Here is a 19,048-nt window from a genome sequence, read left to right as displayed (position 1 = left end):
TAAAGTAATGCACATTGGAAAAAATAACCCAAACTATACATACAATATGATTTAGCTACACCAAATCAGGAAAGAGATCTTGGAGTCATCGTGGATAGTTCTCTGAAGACGTCCATGCAGTGTGCAGAGGCGGTCAAAAAAGCAAACAGGATGTTAGGAATCATTAAAAAAGGAATAGAGAAAAAGACAGAGAAAATCTTATTGCCCTTATATAAATCCGTGGTACGCCCACATCTTGAGGAGACCACATTTGTACGCAGTATTCATCTAAAAAAAGATATACTGGCATTAGAAAAGGTTCAGAGAAGGGCAACTAAAATGGTTAGGGGATTGGATCAGGTCCCATATGAGGAGAGATTAAAGAGGCTAGGACTTTTCAGCTTGGAAAAGAGGAGACTAGAGGGATATGATAGAGGTATATAAATCATGAGTGGTGTGGAGAAAGTAAATAAGGAAAAGTGATTTACTTGTTCCCATAATATAAGAACTAGGGGCCACCAAATGAAATTAATGGGCAGCAGGTTTAAAACAAATAAAAGGAAGTTCTTCTTCACACACCTGAGGAGGATGTGAAGGCTAGGACTATAACAGGGTTTAAAAGAGAACTAGATAAATTCAGGAGGTTAAGTCCATTAATGGCTATTAGCCAGGATGGGTAAGGAATGGTGTCCCTAGCCTCTGTTTGTCAGAGGATGGCAGAAGAGAGATCACTTGATTATTACCTGTTAGGTTCATTCCCTCTGGGGCACCGGGCATTGGCCACTGTCGGCAGACAGGTTACTGGGCTGGATGGACCTTTGGTCTGAGCCACTATGGCCATTCTTATGTTCTAAATAAATGATGCTTTAGCCACTGGGTTACCCCTGTGGAGAATACCACATGAATCTAAACACTGCTGATAAAATTAAAAATTCTACAGGCCAGGACCTGATTTCTGCAGCTGCTGTGGGAAGCCATGGACCATGGAGCCAAGCCTCAGGCAGGAACCAGAGCCTGGAGCTTCTTGGCCCTAGCGCTATCATGTTCCATTGGATTTGACACCCAGCATGTCTAGCAAAAGAACAAAGACAGCCAGGCAAGAAGTGGCTTCAGCATGGACTCTCCAATGTGTTCGCTGTGTGCAGCTCTGTTCAAGAATTCAAAGAAGGCCTTCAGTGTGAAAGATCAAAAGAGAGACTGCTTTCTTGGTGAAGAAGACTTGCATAATATGCCTGCTTCCTTTGGAAAGACTCCCGCTAATGGAATCCCCACTCAGGCCTTGGCTACACTTACCAGCTAGTTCGACGGCTGGAAATCGAAGTTCTGGGTTCGACTTATCGCGTCTAGTCTGGACGCGATAAGTCGAACCCGGAAGTGCTTGCCGTCGACTGCGGTACTCCAGCTCGGCGAGAGGAGTACCGCGGAGTCGACGGGGGAGCCTGCCTGCCGCGTGTGGACCAAGGTAAGTTCGAACTAAGGTACTTCGACTTCAGCTACGTTATTCACGTAGCTGAAGTTGCGTACCTTAGTTCGAATTGGGGGGGGTAGTGTAGACCAAGCCTTAGAATCACTTGGGCCCCCCTTTTGAAAGAGATAATTATAGGCATCTTTGAAGAAGAAAATGTACCCTCCAAACTAAAGCACACATTACATTATTCAGCTGTCGAGTAGCCATTTCTGGACCCTGTGAATTGAGCCAGTTACTTATTGATATCTAACCTTCCATTTAAGCAAACTGAGAGCCACCTCTAACAATACCTGTCTACTGACAATAATCCTGGATCCTTCCTGGTCAGGCTTTTGCCAGGACATGGAGCAGAGAAGCATTAGTCACATCACCAAAACCAATAGGTTCTGCCTAGAATGTGAGGGGTGAGGGGCCTGGAGGGAGCAGGAATGTGAGTGGCCCTGCTGGGGGCAGGGGATTCTGGCTGAAGTGGGAACAAGTGCCCCGGTTGAGGGGGCAGGCTGGAGTTGGGGTGAAGAGTCTGGCTGGAATAGAGTGCGGGGGCCACTAAACTCATACCCAATTCTTACCCTTTCCCTAACCTTGAGAGCTCTTCCTCACCCCTATATCCAGAGTGGCTCTGCTCCCCTGTTACAGGCCTTTTTAAGGTCACTGCCTCACCTTTGTATTCTAAATGATGTCTAGAACATTCCTGTAATTCTGGAATTTATGGGATGCAGTGGTCAAAAGTTATTGCATTACATGCAGACAAACCGAGAAATGCCATCAAGTTAAGTGTAGGGCCTCACTTTTCTCAGCAGTTAATAGTGCCATGATGAATGAGGCTCCAGGTCCTGGAAACTTCAGTTTCCTACATTGTTTGGAGATAAGCTAAATGGCTCTGATCCAGAAGATGTAATCAGATTGCTTGTGTTGGCTTTGATACAGGAGTGACAGAGTTCATTTGAGAAGTTTGTTTGAGAGATGCTGATAACGATGGGAGACTGGTTTACAGATAAAGTAGATGAATTGTACAGAGAGGCAACAATTGACAAAAAAAGGCAATTTCAGTTACATCAAGCTCTCATGCATCCTTAAACATAGAGCAAAAGACAAGGATGAATGAATGGAACTCCAGCCATCTGCTGATATCTCTAGTTTTCACTTGTGCTTATTTCTGAGGGATTTTTCCCCTGATTGAACTTGTAGCTTGCATTTAACTTTTTCTTTTCTCAGGATATTGATATATTCCAGGCCACACTGGCATATATGCACCTGTGTAATTAGACTGGAAAAGGATGACAGGTGATAGTTTATTGAAAAAGAATTGGAGGATAAAAATCAGTGAATATGAAAACCCAGGAAGAAATAATCCTTTCTGGCTTACCTGGATTTTGACATTTTTGTAATTAAAAATTCCACTTTTAAATAACAATTTATTGTATAAAGAATAAAATAAAAAATAACAAAAGATGTGACCTGCCTTGGAGGGGGGACCCAGCCAGCCAGACCACACACTACAAACAACCACACACTCTTAAGATCCTTGAAAGACATGGTATCCTAAAAGATGGCTTGTTTGAGTCAGGTCCATCAGACCACTATGTCTTCAAGGAGGAACAGGAACTGGCCTTTACAGTCACATGGTAGGGGCTATTACTCCGTTACAGGGCCTGAATATAGATATCTAAGGCTTGGCTACATAGAAATTGAAACCAACATAACTAAGTTGGTTTGTAATTAACAGCTTGAGTTATTTGGGTGCAAGCCTGTGTGTGGACACTTATTTCAGAGTAAGAGTGTCCTATTCCGATATAATTTAAATTGGTAAAATCTACTTTTATTCCAAATAAGTGTCCACACACAGGCTTGCTCCCAAATAACTCAAGGTGTTAATTACAACTACAGACAAGTCCTAAGCATTTTGTACTGCCGCTCATCACTGGAGTATCCAAGTGTCTTCTGTGTAAAATAGACTAGCAAGAGAGAAGTCTCTTCTGACCTTTTTGGCATCTCTAGCTCTTCTGCCATATCTGATGATAGAAAGCTGTGCTTGGGGTAGGTTTTATTTGTTGCTGCATTTTGTTTTTTGGAACTAACTACTCAGAACTTCAAGCTCTATCTATGAGTGTTCCCTGCCTGTTTTGTGCTTGCAAAAACCTGTTACCGCTGTATATTCAGAGAACAATTATTTGTAGAGTAATTCTCTTCTACGTGTGCTCTAATCTGAGAAAAGCCATGGAATCCTGTTTTATGAGAGAGGATAATGGCTTGAGCCTTCAAAATCGCTCTGGCTCTATTGGAGCGCGTATGCCTGATGCATGTTATATGCCTTCTTTGTTTGAGAAAGGACCATCTTTTGGTTAAAGCATAGGCCTGTGAGGCAGAGCTGGGGTCCATGTTAAGAGCCCACAAAGATAACAGGAAGTCTTCTGTTTTGTTTAAGGTTTTTTGATGTCTCTGGATGACTTTTACTTACTTGGCAGTGGCTTGGTAATGTTGCAGACCACAAACAATGTGTTTAACCAAACTCTACTTAAACAAGTGGTGCCCAAATCTCTCTTTGCTTGGCAGAGAGTCCGTATTGCCAACATGATGGCAGACAGTGGCAAAACCTGGGCACAAACTTTCTTAAGATGCAACTCTGGTAAGTAAGTTTATATGAACCTCTGAATAAAGAAAGCACTCCCTACTTTTTTTCCCCACCCAGCTTCTCCAGGCATTGATGAAAGATCTAACCTCCTCCTAATTGCCCCCTAGGAACCTATAACAATCAGTACATGGTCCTGGATATGAAGAAGGTTAAGCTGCAAGGGAGCCTGGATGACGGAGCACTCTATATCATTGAGCAGATCCCAACACTCGTGGAGTATTCTGATCAGACAAGTGTTCTCCGTAAAGGTAATCACTGATTTGATAGCTTTAGGGTTAGGAAAATTCAACCATTTGCGCAAGCTGACAGGAGTGTTATTTTACATCTGGGAATGGTTTACGTTGGGTACTTGCACTGGGACTCCAAGTTGGGAAGCTTTTTGTGTAAATGTCACCTAGATCCCACTGGCAGTCATTTCTTGTGGGCACCTTGCTGTTCCATATGAAACTGGCTCCCACCTGCTGCACCTGAATGCAAATGGCTACCATGAGCATCTTTTTAGGATGTGCTAAAGGTGAGAATTGGTGACTTGTTCTTCCTTCCCTGACTTAGCTTTCTCCTGCATGGTTTCCCTCTGTACTGGAGCACCTTTATTTTTTCTCAGAGGAGAGAGAGAGCATTTTTAATTAGTGCTGAATTATTGTGACATTGAGAGTCACTTGAACCTTTTTGTGATTGTCACCCCAGAGGGAAATGGGTTTAAAAGAAAAAAATTGACTCAGATAGCCAGATTCAGTCTCTGAGCTAAGCATTCATGGGGCTGTCTCATCTAGCAAATATTTGCTCTCCAGAAGATGCCTTAAGCCCACAGCAAAGCTAGTAACAAGTTGACTGCAAATATAACCCAAAGGCATTCTAAGAAATCATGCTAGCAGCCAGTATCAGCAATCAGGGCACATTCACAAGCATTTTCCAGGCACTTGTCTTTTTAGTTTGAGCTCTGTCCACCGACTTCACTGTTTTATTTCCATTGTTCTATTGTGCAGTTGCACAGCTGAAGATGTGATGAGTTGCAGAATTGACCCACATACACTAACATTCATGAAGATGTATCAATCATAACTGTGGTGGTTCTGTTTTGGATTCCTGCCCTCTCCTCTAATTCAATGGAAGTGTCTAGAAAATTTTTGGTGCTATCACAATATAAATAATGCTTTGGGGGGGGGTGCTTATCATGAATAATCTATAAAATTTCTTCATCCATTTTACGTTTTGTGTACCTCTAATCCGTTGAAGATGCAAAATAAGTGGTTTTTCTGCTTATGTTTCTCACTTGTCAAAATGGCTTAATTGGGAACAGACTAACAAATTGAGGCCTCATTAGTCCCCTCTGACTGGGGGAGCTCATTGCAGTTAGTGAAGTTTGCCAACTAGTGAATCTGATGTTGGCCATTGTGGACAATTGCTTCTCCCAGATCCTCACTGAGGATCTGAAACATGGCTACTTACATGGCATCTGGTTGTTCCTGCTGCTGAGTGGATGAGCTTAGCATCACTATTCCAGTGGCTCTTCCGAGGGGCTAGAAATGAAGGAGCCTAATAGCTGATGTCAAGTGGGGGTAGCAGGAGAGAGGTCTTTAGAGAGGAGGTTCCTCCTTCCCCTTGCTCTGGGATTGTGACAGATACCTGAGTGCAGTGCCAGCTGGTGATGGCAGAGGATGCATCAGTGACTGGGACCAGACCATCTTCCCTGTGTGGTTGGTCCAAGCCTTTCTTAGACTGAGCTGGAACTGCTGTTGTGCAGTTGCATTTTGGTCTTGTACTTGACACAGTCATTTTTTGCCTGCTTCTGCCAAGCCCTCATTTGTGAGGCCAGTTGCCTGCCCAGTATTATCCCTCCAGCCCATTTTGTTGATGATCTGTGTTTTTCCTAATCAAGTCCCTCTGTCTCTGGACCAGATTAAGGTGTGTTCTCTGACTATGCTTCTGTCTCCAGGCCCCCTGGCCTGGCCATTCACTTGCACCATGTGTTCAGTTCAAGAGAACATGGGGAAGTCTGATTCAGGTTGTCTGCTGGCTGGGGATGGTTTAAGCTGTTCTATGTGTTTCCAAGCCCTAAGTCTTTCCTGACTTATGCAGTTGAACTACAGTCAGGGAAGCTGCTCGTCTCGTCCTCCACCTATAGCTACTTCCCAGAGCCTGTCTATAGTCAGGCTGTATTTGGACCTGACCTATCCCTCACTCCAGGATCTGCAGTCATTCCTCCCCCTAGTTTGTGCAGAATGATCTGCCCTAAGCTGGGCCTAGCGGGCTCCTTTTTAAGGTCTGGCCTAAACATTTGCCTGAGAGCCAAGCAAATAGACTCATGGCTTGTCCCTTGTCTCCAGATGAGCAGAACCCAGAATCCCTCTGTTTAGCAGCTTCAGGCAGCTGATCTCAGTGGCTATGTTCCTGCCCACCAGAAAGAGCAACTGAGAGAGGGTGGATCCAGTGCTGCCAATTGGCTCCTCCCCTCAGGTTGTCAGGGCTAGCAATGGCTCTGGTCAGTTAAGGGCCTGAAAAGTGATGGGTAACATCAGAAGTCATTGAGGAAGTCCTGGTGTCATCCAAGCTGGTGGTCCATGAGTGGCCACACAGCAGGTGTGAGAGAGGAAGATAGAAAATGTGCAGTGAGAAGTAAGGAGTTAAAGGAAATCAGAGCAGAAAGAGGAACAAGTCACGGCTAGTGCATTTACAAGAACAACCCACAAACTGAAATTTTTGCAAAAAACAGAAAGATCAACTCTGTATTTGAATGTTTCTTGTACCACATGTAGCAGATTTTAGGGAATGGTAGAGGCAGAGCCAAAAGATGGTTTCATTGTGCAATTCAGAAGCACTTGGGAAAACTAAAAGCATGTAATTATTTAAAAGAAGTTTTTTAGCTGTTGTTTATGGCTAAGTTTAAAAGGATTGGAGGCTTTAGAGGAAAGAATATGCAGGAGTGGAAAATGAAATGAATTGTGAGGCTTAAACAACCTATTGCTTTGGGAAAATCTTTGTGTGTTTAAATGTTGGAATAAATAACATTTTACATTACATGCTTTGATAACATGGCCATTTCCCAAGTATCTGGACATGTTTTGCATATGTTGGATCAAGCACAGTACAAATCAACCATTTCCTGGAGTCTGAAATATATACACCACTTCTTCTTCTCATCCCAAAGCCTGGGAAGCAGTCCATCACCGGCATTCATTCCTGTCTGTGGCCTGTTCCTCCATTAAGCCCAGCCTGGTCATGTCTCTGCATACGATTTTCTGCCATGTAGTTGGTGGCCAGCCTTCAGGTCTGATTGACCGTGGTTGTGTTTGCGTTATTTTCCTTGGCATCCTGTTTGTCTTCTAAGATATCGTAATTATTGCAATCTTTTTGATTGCAGCCAATCCTATAACGTCACTTCACATCCTGCTCCTTCTAACTTCTTCAGTTGTCATAATATCATTTCACAGTACACCTGCCATCTTCCAAAGAACTCTCATCTCTGTTACCTCCAGCTGTCTTCTGATGTCCATTTCATTTAACGCAGCTGCTTCCAGACCACAGAGTAATACTGCTAGTACATTGGTTTAATTCATTTTGGTGCCAAACAATGTTTTTATCAGTCCATAATTTCATCAACTTCTGTGTAGCTGTTGTAGCGAAAGCACATGTCCTTTTAACCTCATTCTTGATGGAACTGTTGATACTGATCAATCTTCCTTGGTACATGTAAGGTTTTACTTGTTCTATGACTTCACTGCTGCATTTCAACACTTTATATATTGGCCCTTTTCCAAGATGCAACCACTTCATCATCTTGGCATTTATTGTAAGTTCAAGTCGACTACACCAATTTTCCAAGGTAGTGAAGAGTGTCATCGTCAATTCAAACATGTTTGCTAGTTGTACAGTGTTGTTTGCATGAGCTAAAGAGCTTAACTTTAGATCACCGTGCGTCATGCCCTCCAACTTATATACCATTTTTAACGTCCAATTTAAGAACATGATGAAAAGTGATGGTGATTCCATGCCCCCTTGTCTTACACCAAACTTTGACTTGAACCAGTTGCTTAATTTTCCACCAGTTCTTATGGCACTACAGGAATTTTCGTACATAACTTTTATAATTGCAGTTATTCTATCTGGAACTGCATATGATTTTATTTCTTTCCATAATGCTTCCCTCCAAACCAAATCAAATTTCTTCATGAAGTCGATGAAAAGAGCAAACATCTTTAATCCCCATTCTTGCCTTTTTTCCATCAGCTGTTGGCATGTGTGTCAGATCAATTCAACTTTGGCCTGGTATGAAGCTACACTGTTCCTTGCCTGCTGCTACTTCTAAAACTGGCCATAATCAGTTGACAATTACTTTCATCATGATTTTTCCAGTACTGATAATAAGCTTATACCTCTTCAATTATTCAAATTGGCAGGATCTCCTGTCTTCAGGATTGGTACAACTATTGCCTTTACCCAATGATCAGGTACTTTCTCCTGCTTCCAGACCTTATATATTTTTCTAATGCTTTGATAGCACTTATTCCACCAGCTTTTAGCAGCTCAGCTGTTATGTTATCTATCCCTTCAGCATTCCCATTTTTAACTGCTTCATTGCTCTTTCTATTTCTTTTTCAGGTGGTGGTTCAGTGCTTATATCCATTCTGCCCTGTTCCTCTGGGATGTCTAGAATGCTTGCATCTGGAAAAATTACACTGTTTAGCACTTGGTCAAAATGCTCCTTCCATACTTCCAGGAACTCTTCGATATTTGTTGTTGGTTCACTGGTAGCATTTCTTACTACTTGCATCGTTGACTTGATTGTGTTTCTGTACAATTTAACCTTTTTGTATATAGATGGGAACTCTGATTTCAGACCAGGGCAGATAGGGCCCATTTCACCTCTTTAGGCAAGTCTGTCTCGGAGAAGGAAACCTGATTTCAAATCCAAGGGGTCCAAGCTTGTTAGCCTTGAAGGGCAAGTAAGGTGGAACTGCTGATTGTGCCTGTTCCTAGCAGGCCAGCAGGCTATCACATCGTGCTTCCATGAGCTGCATAGGGTAGAATGTGCTAACAAGCCATTACATCTGAAATTGATTTGTTATAGAAACAATACTACAAGCCAGACTGATTTATATGGCCTAACAAATGGAAATGGTCATGGATTTTGGTTAACAGCTAAATATATTACACACAGTGCAATCTGGAATGTTAGAGCTGTTTGCTTCCGGCCAGACTGAGCAGTGGAGGACTTAAGGAAGTGACACATTACCTTTGCTGCCGAACAGGAGACACGTTGGCCGGGTACAGGAGCGTTCACAATTGGACATTGTACTTTCCTTTATTCAGGACACTCAGGTGGACAAGCAAAGCCTAGGGATGGGGTTGCAATAGCAGTGGACAAGAGAATAGTTACTTCAAATAATAGCTGGAAACCAGTGTCTGAGCAGATTGTCATAGCAAGGTTTACTGCTGCCTACAATAAACTGTGCATAACTGTAACCTGTTGTTATGCACCACCAGAAGCAGCAGAAGTGGAAGAGAAGGATGGATTGTTACAACAGGGGGATAACATTGTAGTTGAGATTCCTGATCATGATATGATTTTTATAATGAGAAATACGAATGCAAAGGTTGGTAGTGGACCTGGTAAGCAAATGAATAAAGTTGGGACCACATGGTATCAGGATGGCAAACGAACTTGCTGTGAGATACACAATCTGATTATTGCTGGTACTTGTTTTTTTCCTGAAGATATGCACAAGATTATGTGCAATTCAGCAGATGGTCAAACTAAAAACCAGATTGACCGCATTATTATCCGTAAAATGCATAAAAGGGCACCTTTGAATGTTAGTCTATAGAGGTGCAGGATGTGGCCGTGATCATGAATGACTAAGGGGAAAAATTAATATTAAGTTAAAGTCCAAGAAACAGAGGGGTGTAACTGGAGTCACATTTGATCTTGATAAAGCTAGCTATGTGAGAGAGGTGTACAAGTTGATGCTTGCGAGGCGTTTCATTAATTTGTGTTTGATGAAGAAATCTCACTACAGACTGAATGGGAAATATTCAAGGAAGTGATACAAAATACAGTAGAGGAAGTTATTGGAAGACATAAACAAACAAGGAAAAACTGGACATGCAATGAAACAAGAACATTACAGGAGAAGGGTAAACAAGCCAAGACTGATGGGAAAGTGGAAAAATAAGTGTTGTAGTTGCCCAAAGCAGTGAAGAAATCACAAAGATTGGACAAGCAAAAGTTCTGGAAAGAAGAAACTCAATAATGAAAGGTGGTGTCAAGAGAACAATATATACACTGCAGCATCAAAATAATAGTCCTCAAAGCATTCTTGCAGCGCGAGTGAGCTGAATGACAAGGGACTCAAGACTTATTTTAAGGGAAAGCTGGAGCAAAGAGGAGAATCTTGCAGTGTTCATTAAAGTTGTCCAGACTTGGGCTTAGACACATTTCTAAGTGTATTTCTCCATTGCAACAAACACTTGTCTCCTCTGAGCATCACCTATGGGACAGGCAGATGAAGTGCTCCCGCAAAACACAGGTGATGCTGCAGAGTAAAGGTGGAGAGGTGGTCTCTGAAAGCCAGGATCCAGATAGCAACAAGCACCTTGAGTTTTAGTTACAAGTGAACTGGCAGCCAGTGCTGAGCTCAGAGCAAAGGGGCAATATGCTCTAACCTCCCTGTCCTACTCAAAAGTCAGGCAGCTGTGTTTGTACTAGCTTAAGCTAGTGGAAACCTGAGGCCTGAGACTCTGGTAGCACCATCTCTCCAGTGGAAATACTTGTGAATTAACTCACCTGCTCCCAATGGCAACTGATATGTTGTGCTGCTGTCAGACTGGATCTAGCTCCTGTTCCCTAGCTGGCATTAAGGCAACATAGCAATTGAAACATTTTTTTAAACGAGTGCACAGTTTGTTTAATTAAACAACAGAATGGGTTGTCTCCCTTGCAGGATACTGGCCTTCTTACAACATCCCTTTCCATGAAACCATCTACAACCTCAGCGGGTATGCAAAGTACGTTGAGAAATACGGCTTGGACTTTTCTTATGACCTGGCTCCCAGAGCAAAAATCTTCCGACGGGACCAAGGGAAAGTGGCTGACTTGGAGTCCATGAAGTATATAATGAGATATAACAGTAAGAAGCCCATTTGTTTTCCTTTGATCTGATTTTTATTTATTGTTTGTATTATGGTGTTGCCTAGCAGCCCCCGTCATGGCTGAGGAGCACATTGTGCTCAGTGTTATACAAACATAGGACAAAGAGACAGTCCCTGCCCTGAGGCGCTTACAATCTAGGTATGAGATAAGACTTGAAAATCTTTTTTTTTTTTTTTTTTTAACCCCGTGCACCAACAGAATTAGGAGACTTGCTAAGGCTCTCTGGGGAGAACTGTTCTTGAGCACAGTTGGAGCAAGGAAAGGGTCTTGCAAAGCCTTAAGTACTAGGCAATGTGTCTATAATACTAACATAGAGAATTTAGCATAAAAGCTTTTTAAAAGACTCCTTTAACTTTCCCCTCTCAGAAGGAATGTGCTTCAATGCACAATGCTCTGTCTTGATGCTGTCAGGATCCGCCTTACTGGGATTAATGGGGAAAAGTGTTCTGAATAAACACCATCTCTAGGTACAGATGACCGTAGCTGCTTTATTTTGATTCTCTTTTGCATATAACATTATTTGCCACATGTGACGTTTGGAAGGACTTTCCCCAGGGTGAACTGGCAGTCATCTGAGGGAAAGAGCATGGGGACTGCCTTTCTTTGGTTCACTGCGTATCAATACACTATTGCAATCAGATGGGCATAGTTTTCTCCCACTCCCCGATTTCCTGCAATTGCAGGGGGTATTGCTAGATCTTGCTCCTTGCCATCTTCATTTTTAGTTTCTTGTTTTGTAAACTTTTTTCTTCTGTCCTAGACTAAAATATTAAGACCAGAGCTGCTCACTACCTTTTCTCTCCTGATCCCTCCCCCATTCTCTTGTACGAGTTGGCTTTCTCTCATTACAACTTCTCAGGTAGTGTTGCATTAGCTTGCAGAATATTCCATTCAGGACTCTATGGGAGGAGCCCTTAGCCCCTACTGGGGATGGCCCTGTGAGTAGACTGACTTGATTTCTTTTCTCTTCCCCATTTATTTCCCAGACTACATGAAGGAGCCCTATGCCAAGCTCAATCCGTGCAACACTATCTGCTGCCGCGAAGACCTGAACCCTTCTCTCCCAGTGCCAGCAGGCTGCTATGACTCAAAGGTAAAGACCCCTAGAGCCCATGGCCTGCCTTACATACTGTCTGAGTGAAAGCAGGGCGCCTGCTCTGGACCTGCCAACCAAGTCTTCTTACTCTGCAGAAGATGGTTCCCAGTCTGCCCCTTCTGTCCCCCAATCTGCGACAGTAGGGGAGAGTCAGGAATAAAACACTATCCTGGGCAACACTTCTTACCAGCGATTAAAGAAAAGCATCTGCAAGGCAGGGTTATGGGAGACTGGCTGCTGTATTTGCCTACTTAGCCAGGGCCCTGCCAGCCTAACTGACTGCTCTGTACAGTGTTATGTGGTCTCTAGGATCTCTGATCCTCTGCACCATCTGGGAATTAGCTAATCCTTTGGAAAGCAGCTAATTGCCAGGGTTTCCTGAGTCCACAAGGGAGTGCTGTGGGATGGAGGGGAAGCACCTGGGCCAGACAGGATGGGACTCCTGTCTGCTGTGAGTCTTGGTTGGCCCCATCTCCTTCCTGCTGCCTCCACTCCCTGCAGCTGCATTCCAGTCCTTCTCTTCAAGGTTTCACTGGGAGCGCCAGGGTCCCAGTGCTAGCTGGGGTGAGGTCAGTCTCACTTAAACACAGGGAGCAAGAGGCGTGGAACCAGATGGCAGAGGGAGGTGAGATATACGTTTTGTGGGTGGGAGGATGCAGGAACCTGAGGTACGTGGGTACATACTTATCCTATGTATCCAGGTGCAGAATGCTGTGGTGAGACTGCTCACCCTTAGGGCACTAAGGGTTCATACCCAAATTCGATTAAAGCCCAGCAGTAGGTAGGGCTCAGGAGTGTACTTGTCACTCAAAGGCCCTGGAGCCCTCAGTTATCTTATTTTCAGGGTGGCACAGAGGGAATGGGAATTTGCCAAGCAGCTGTCTGCTCTCATTAATGGAAACCATGTGGCCAGTTCCCTGGAACCATGCAGGAATGTTTCTTCCTCCTGACCCCCAGTGACCCCTGTGTTTGCTAATGCCTTACTCTTCAGTGAATCATTTTGCTCTAGACTTAACTTGTATAATTATTCTCAGCACGAAGTTGGCAAAGGTCAGGTAGCTTTTAGTTTTAACCCATGATTCAGTAAAAAGGACTGATTTTTACAGGCAGGATTTATGGCAGCTTTGTTCTTAGTACAAATGCTAGGTAAGTTAATACTAACCCTTAAAACACTGACAAGGTCTAAGGTGTTTTACCCTGTCAGCTAGCCCGTTTCCGGGATTGTGTGTGAGGCTGCAAGGACAGGCAGCATCAGAAATCTTTGGCAGACCCAGTTCTGAGGATTTCCACTCTTCCCTGGCTTGCCTGACTTGTGTCAGATAGCAGGGCTCAGCAGGGACCCCAGGGACCTCCGTTCTGGCAGTTACACATGGTGCAGAAATATGGGTGGGAAGGTGGCTAGGGAGCTTTATACCACATGTACTTCCCTGTATTTTCTCACCAAATCCCCCAGGGGGCTATTGCACCAGCCAAGAACAGCTGGAGCACAGCACTGTTTTGGCCATGTCCCCTCCCAACCAGCTGGGGAGACCCTTACGCTGGGGGTATTCCCCAGGGGGCAGATCGGCTGCCTTTACATCAATGGGGCTGTAAGTCACCTTGGGTCCTTGGTTTCTTAAGGTGTGGGCAATGCTTGGTTTAAAAAAAACCTTTCTGATTGGGGGGATGTTGCTTGAACTAGCATAAGTTTTCCTCTGCTCAGTTTCTTTCCTTTACGCCTGCGTATACCCACTTGGACCAACCTGAGCAATGCCCTCCCTTCTCCATAGTTTTTAAACACTTCAAAAGTGATAGAACAATGTATCCTCTAGCTATAAAATCCTGCCCTGTCCTTCACAGGTGGCAGATTTCCATATGGCTTCGGTGTTTGCAGCCTGTGCTGTCAATGGCCCACCTGTAGAGGATGGGCTTCCTGTTTTCAGCTGGAAAAAATTCAATGGGACCAGGCATCAGGGTCTGCCAGAATTCTACAACTTTGACTTCGTCACCATGAGGCCAATCCTGTGAAACTGGTATCAGGGTTTATGAAAAAATATTTTTCCTTTTTTGAATACTTTCATTCTCCCACAAAATAAAACATCCTTTAAGTCCCTGTGTTTGTGCCTTAACTGCCCTCTGCTTTCCTAGCTTCCAGAGCTTTGTTCTGTGAGGGAATGGGCTTGGGGAGGCACCATCTAATCAGTCCTATAAGAACATAGTAACTACCACGGGCTATTCACAAATTGCAGTCGAAGAATGAGAACAATGTCACAAACCAGCAATGAATGAGGAGGCTCCATGGGCAAGTCACTTCACTTCTCTGTGCCTGAGTTTCTCCATCTGTAAAATTGGGATGGTGCTTGCTTTCCCTTTGTAAGGTACATCTGAGAGCCATGGGTGAAAAGTCTATGCAGAGTTAAATATTATTATTACAAATTAGAGGCAGAACAGGTCCACTTCATAATGAGGCTCTGATAGCGCTGCTCACTAAGGCTGGGTGGAAACCTTCCTGTCTACAGTGCATTCTTTCAGTAGTTTGTGTTAAAGTTTTGGGCCTACAGATGCAGAAAGGCACCTGGTGCGATTTTCCCACCAGATGCCTAAATGCTTTTAAAAATACGGCCCTGGCACCTGAGAGGCAGTCACGTGCAGAGGGGACGCTTTGTGGAAACCTTTGGACTCAAACAGGCTGTTTTGTGGCTAGATTGGCGCCAGCCAATAGCTGAGAGGAATAGTTTAGTGGAAAGCGAGGTATTTTCCTCTCTACCTACAGGCAAGTGACTGGGCAGCCAGAGATATGGAATTTGTTCCCAACTTATTCATTGAATTGTTCAGTGGCCTTGTATGAGTCTCAGACTCTGTCCAGTCTGCAAAATGGGGCATAGGAACTTATCCTCCTTTGTGAGATTCGTTAACATCTGTGAAGAAGCAGCACTGTAGCTATTATTTCTTCTTTGAGTGCTGGTCCCTATTTGTATTCCACACATGGGTATCCATGTGCCTGAGACCGGAAATCCTTGCAAGTAGTGTCCATTGGTCCACAGCTGCTCTCTAAAGATCCTCCAGCTCAACACGAAGAGTATAAGGGGAAGTGCGGACTGTCCACCTCTCCATGTTCCTCCTGACCGCCTCATGGCCTGAGTTGGAATCCTCTGTGCCTGAAGCTGTCTTAGCACCAGCTTTCTTATCTGTAAATATAACTGTAGATGGTTCTTAGTGTTTTTAGTAGTCTCTTTACAGTTAATGTAGATTAGTTTTCCCCACTCTCGAGAGAAGGACTATACCCAGATTTCTGAGGTTTAAGAATCATGTCTCCTGTCCTTGCTCCTCGGTCAGCAATGACCACAAGCACTGTCTTTACTGCCTTGGGGAGGTACGTATCTCTGCCAAGTGCAGGATCTGCTGCTCCTTCCCTCTCCCGAGAGGGACGAGCACTTCAGCTAAAGAAGTACCTGATGGAGAAAGCCATGAGACCCCAATCAGATCCAGGCTGGGGAGATTCCTCCTGTGACGGGTTCTTTCTGGGGTGCCACCTGGAACTGGGGTACCACTGAACCCCCATGACCCACCAACCTGGGCTCCCTTTTACATTGTACTGTTGTGACAAGCTGCAAAGCCCTCTCCAGCCTGCACTTTCACCAGCATACATACAGTGAGAGACACACCCAGGTGCAGTATATGCAGGCTCTTTGCCAGCCCCTGCCGGGGAAGGCTACAGCTAGGGCAACTACCAGTCTCGGGCATGTACCCCCTCTGGAGTATAAACTCAAAATTATGCCATCTTGTGCTGCACAGAACTGTGCAGCGTAAGCTCATAAAATTCGCCCCCTCCATCAGTGTGGAGAAGAATATGCAACAGCCTTTTGCTCTTGAATTATGATTACCACACACTGGTTTAGATAAAGCAAAAATAAGTTAAAGTTAAAGTGATTATAAGTGATAGCAAACAGATCAAAGCAGATTATCTAGCAGATAAAAAACACAAACTAAACTTAATATACTAAATAGATTGGATATGAATAGCAGATACTCACCCTAAGAGATGATACAAGCAGGCTGCAGATTCTTAAGGGGCAAGCTGCACTTGTTTACAGCTCGGAATCCCCAAGTGTTCCATTCACAGGCTAGAAATCCCTTTAGCCTGGGTCCAGCCATTCCCCCAGTTCAGTTTTTGTTCCTCAGGTGTTTCCAGGAGTCTTCTTGGGTGAGGTGCGAAGAACAAAGATGATGTCACTCCCTGCCTTATATAGCTTTTGCATATGGCAGGAACCGTTTGTTTCAACGCTTGGTTCCCAGACTGGTCTGTGGAAAAACACTGACATCCCAAGATGGAGTCTAGAGACATGTGGTCTCATCACATGTCCTTGCAGGGTCCTAGCAGCCATTACTCTGAGGCTGTCTGTAGCATTCTCAGGAAGGCTCGCCAGGTGGGATATAAGCTTATCCTAAGGCCTATTGGCCCATTCCCCACCCACTGTCTAGAATGAAACCATCTTGTCTAGCGGGCGTTCACCGGTGTAACTACATTTGAAATGCAGAAACATAGTAAATATTCATAACTTCAGATACAAAAATGATACATGCTGCAAATAGAATAATCATATTCAGCAAATCATAACCTTTCCAATTACATCTCACATGACTTATCTTGCATAAAATACATTATAATTATGTCATATCACTCTGAAGAATATGGGGTGCAGTGTCACACCTCTCAGCACATCCGCCTCAGCCCATGAGTAGTTCCCCTCCAACCATGAGCTCTGGAATGGAGGCCAGATCTGATATAGCCAAAGACTGGTTGTCTTAGGCTTCTCACAAGAGTAAGGGCAGCCTCATGGGCACAAGACCATATCCCCTTCCATATCTGCTCCAAAAAGAAAGGATCCCTCCCCAACTCCTTCCAATTCAGGTGAGTCCTTGCATTCAGGTGCTATAGACTTAGGCCTGCTTAAGCCCCCTGACCATGAGAGCAAGGGACCCAGGACAAAGATCCAGTGGTACTGACTCAGGTACCTGGTAGTAATCTGAAGAATTGGCATTTGCTGACACTGATCAAAAGCTCCAGGTGGGACTGTTCTGACACCAGAAGAGGAATCCACTTCAAGGAGAAAGAGCTACTCCCCAGCTCCATCTGTCAGCACAGAGTACCAGTGATGGAAGTGGATCTGACCTTTTCATGGATTGAAGCTGATGTCCGGGGGGACCATCACCTCCACAAAGGGAGGTTAGCCCAGATAGAGCTTCAGACTGTCCTGGAGCCATCCTCCAACCAGACAAGACTACCCTCCCAGGGACCACTGGTGTCCAATGCAGGCCCTCTCAGAGGTCCAGAGAGGCTTGGGCCACTTTCAGCTTTTGAGGCCCCTAGCCGTAATAAAAATAAAAAATGAGGACACATGAAAACAAAAGAAGGCACTAAAAAAAAGTGAGACATAATTTGAATATTTTTTTATTTAACAAATACTTTTCTAGCCTTTTTCTGTGCAAAAAAATTATGTCTTTTACCAAATCACATCTCTTATTTGCTTAAATTTGAAGCTCTAAGCTGAGTGTGTGTCACATTTTGGTCCGATAGGGATGCGCATAAAAACAAGGTGCGAAACTTATCAAATGCCAAAAAATTAACAAGTGTCTAAATTTGAGGCCCCCTTTGAGCTTGAGGCCCAGGCCAAATGGCCCTCCTGGCCCCCCACTTTGATTGGCCCTGGCCCAATGCCTTGGGGAGCCTCCCCCCACCAGCCTTTGAACTGGCCTTATTGGGGTCCATGGGATCCCTATATGTGGTACCCTGTATCCGTGCGAGAGTCTCACCAGTTCTCTTAGGCAATAGCAATTGGCTCCACTGAAGTAAACAGAAGCTGGATCTACCGCTATGGACAGACAAATCATCCTCCGCCCAATGAGGCAATTGCTCCATCTTCATTATCCCTGCCTGATAACCACAGGCACTACCCAGAACTCTTGCAGAGTGTGGCAACTGAACTTTAGATCCTACTTGAGGAAGTTCATGACACACAGCATAAGCTCTTGTTCATCCTACAGCTCAGGGGAACCAATCGGGTAGGTCTCCCAGTAAATGAGGCTATCATGGAACCTGCCAGGTTGGTATGGCACACACCTACATCATGCTCTTTTACCCCAAAAAGTGCTGAGTCATGATACTTTGTCCCTGTGAAAGGGTCAGAATTTTTCTTCACCCATCCTGCCTCTAACTCTCTAGTTGTTGCCTAGGTCCTTCCATGGCTGCTCGTACAACATCCCAAGACTACCCCTGCAGAGAAGGGTGCTAAATGTTTTGACCTTCTGAGGAGGAAGGTGTTCGCATCCATCAGCCTCCAGTTTAGAGTTGCTAACTACTTAGTGACATATGATTTTATGAATGATTCCAAGTTCTTGGATTATACAGATAAACTTACTCGGGGAGACAGGGTAGACTCATGGCACAAACTTCACTCCAAGCCGCAGTTGACATGGCCGATCCTGTATCTAGAACCATAGCAAGTGCAATAGTAATGTGGCATGAATTGTAGCTTCACTCTTGAGGGTTCCTCTGAGAGGTTCAGAACACCATTGTGGGCTTGCACTCATTAAAAGACTCAAGGACAATCCTCTGTTCCCTGGGCATTTACACCATAGCCCCAAAGAGGAAACATCATAAACAGATATATAAACCTAGGCCTCTTCTCCAGCTTTTTCACAGCCAATGACCATACAAACCACTATGCAAACATCAGAAGTTGC

At 44.3% G+C, this 19,048-nt stretch overlaps 1 protein-coding gene and 1 pseudogene across 1 annotated transcript in view; both read left to right on the top strand.

Moving 5' to 3' along the window:
• PLBD1 (phospholipase B domain containing 1) overlaps window positions 1-14,417 on the top strand; it is a 133,855-nt gene extending 119,438 nt beyond the window's left edge. The window contains 5 exon segments of the mRNA XM_034774735.1: window positions 3,873-4,073; window positions 4,187-4,327; window positions 11,021-11,206; window positions 12,216-12,322; window positions 14,165-14,417. Of these exon segments, the coding sequence (XP_034630626.1) occupies window positions 3,873-4,073; window positions 4,187-4,327; window positions 11,021-11,206; window positions 12,216-12,322; window positions 14,165-14,332 (803 nt within the window). The 3' untranslated portion in view covers window positions 14,333-14,417.
• LOC117873396 lies at window positions 980-2,552 on the top strand (annotated as a pseudogene).
• Window positions 14,418-19,048: the final 4,631 nt, after the last annotated feature.

The sequence above is a fragment of the Trachemys scripta genome, chromosome 1 (assembly GCF_013100865.1).
Source record: "Trachemys scripta elegans isolate TJP31775 chromosome 1, CAS_Tse_1.0, whole genome shotgun sequence".
In the NCBI taxonomy this organism is placed as follows: Eukaryota; Metazoa; Chordata; order Testudines; family Emydidae; genus Trachemys; species Trachemys scripta.
Note: the sequence above shows the minus strand (reverse complement) of the source record. Positions and strands in the feature narration are given on the sequence as shown.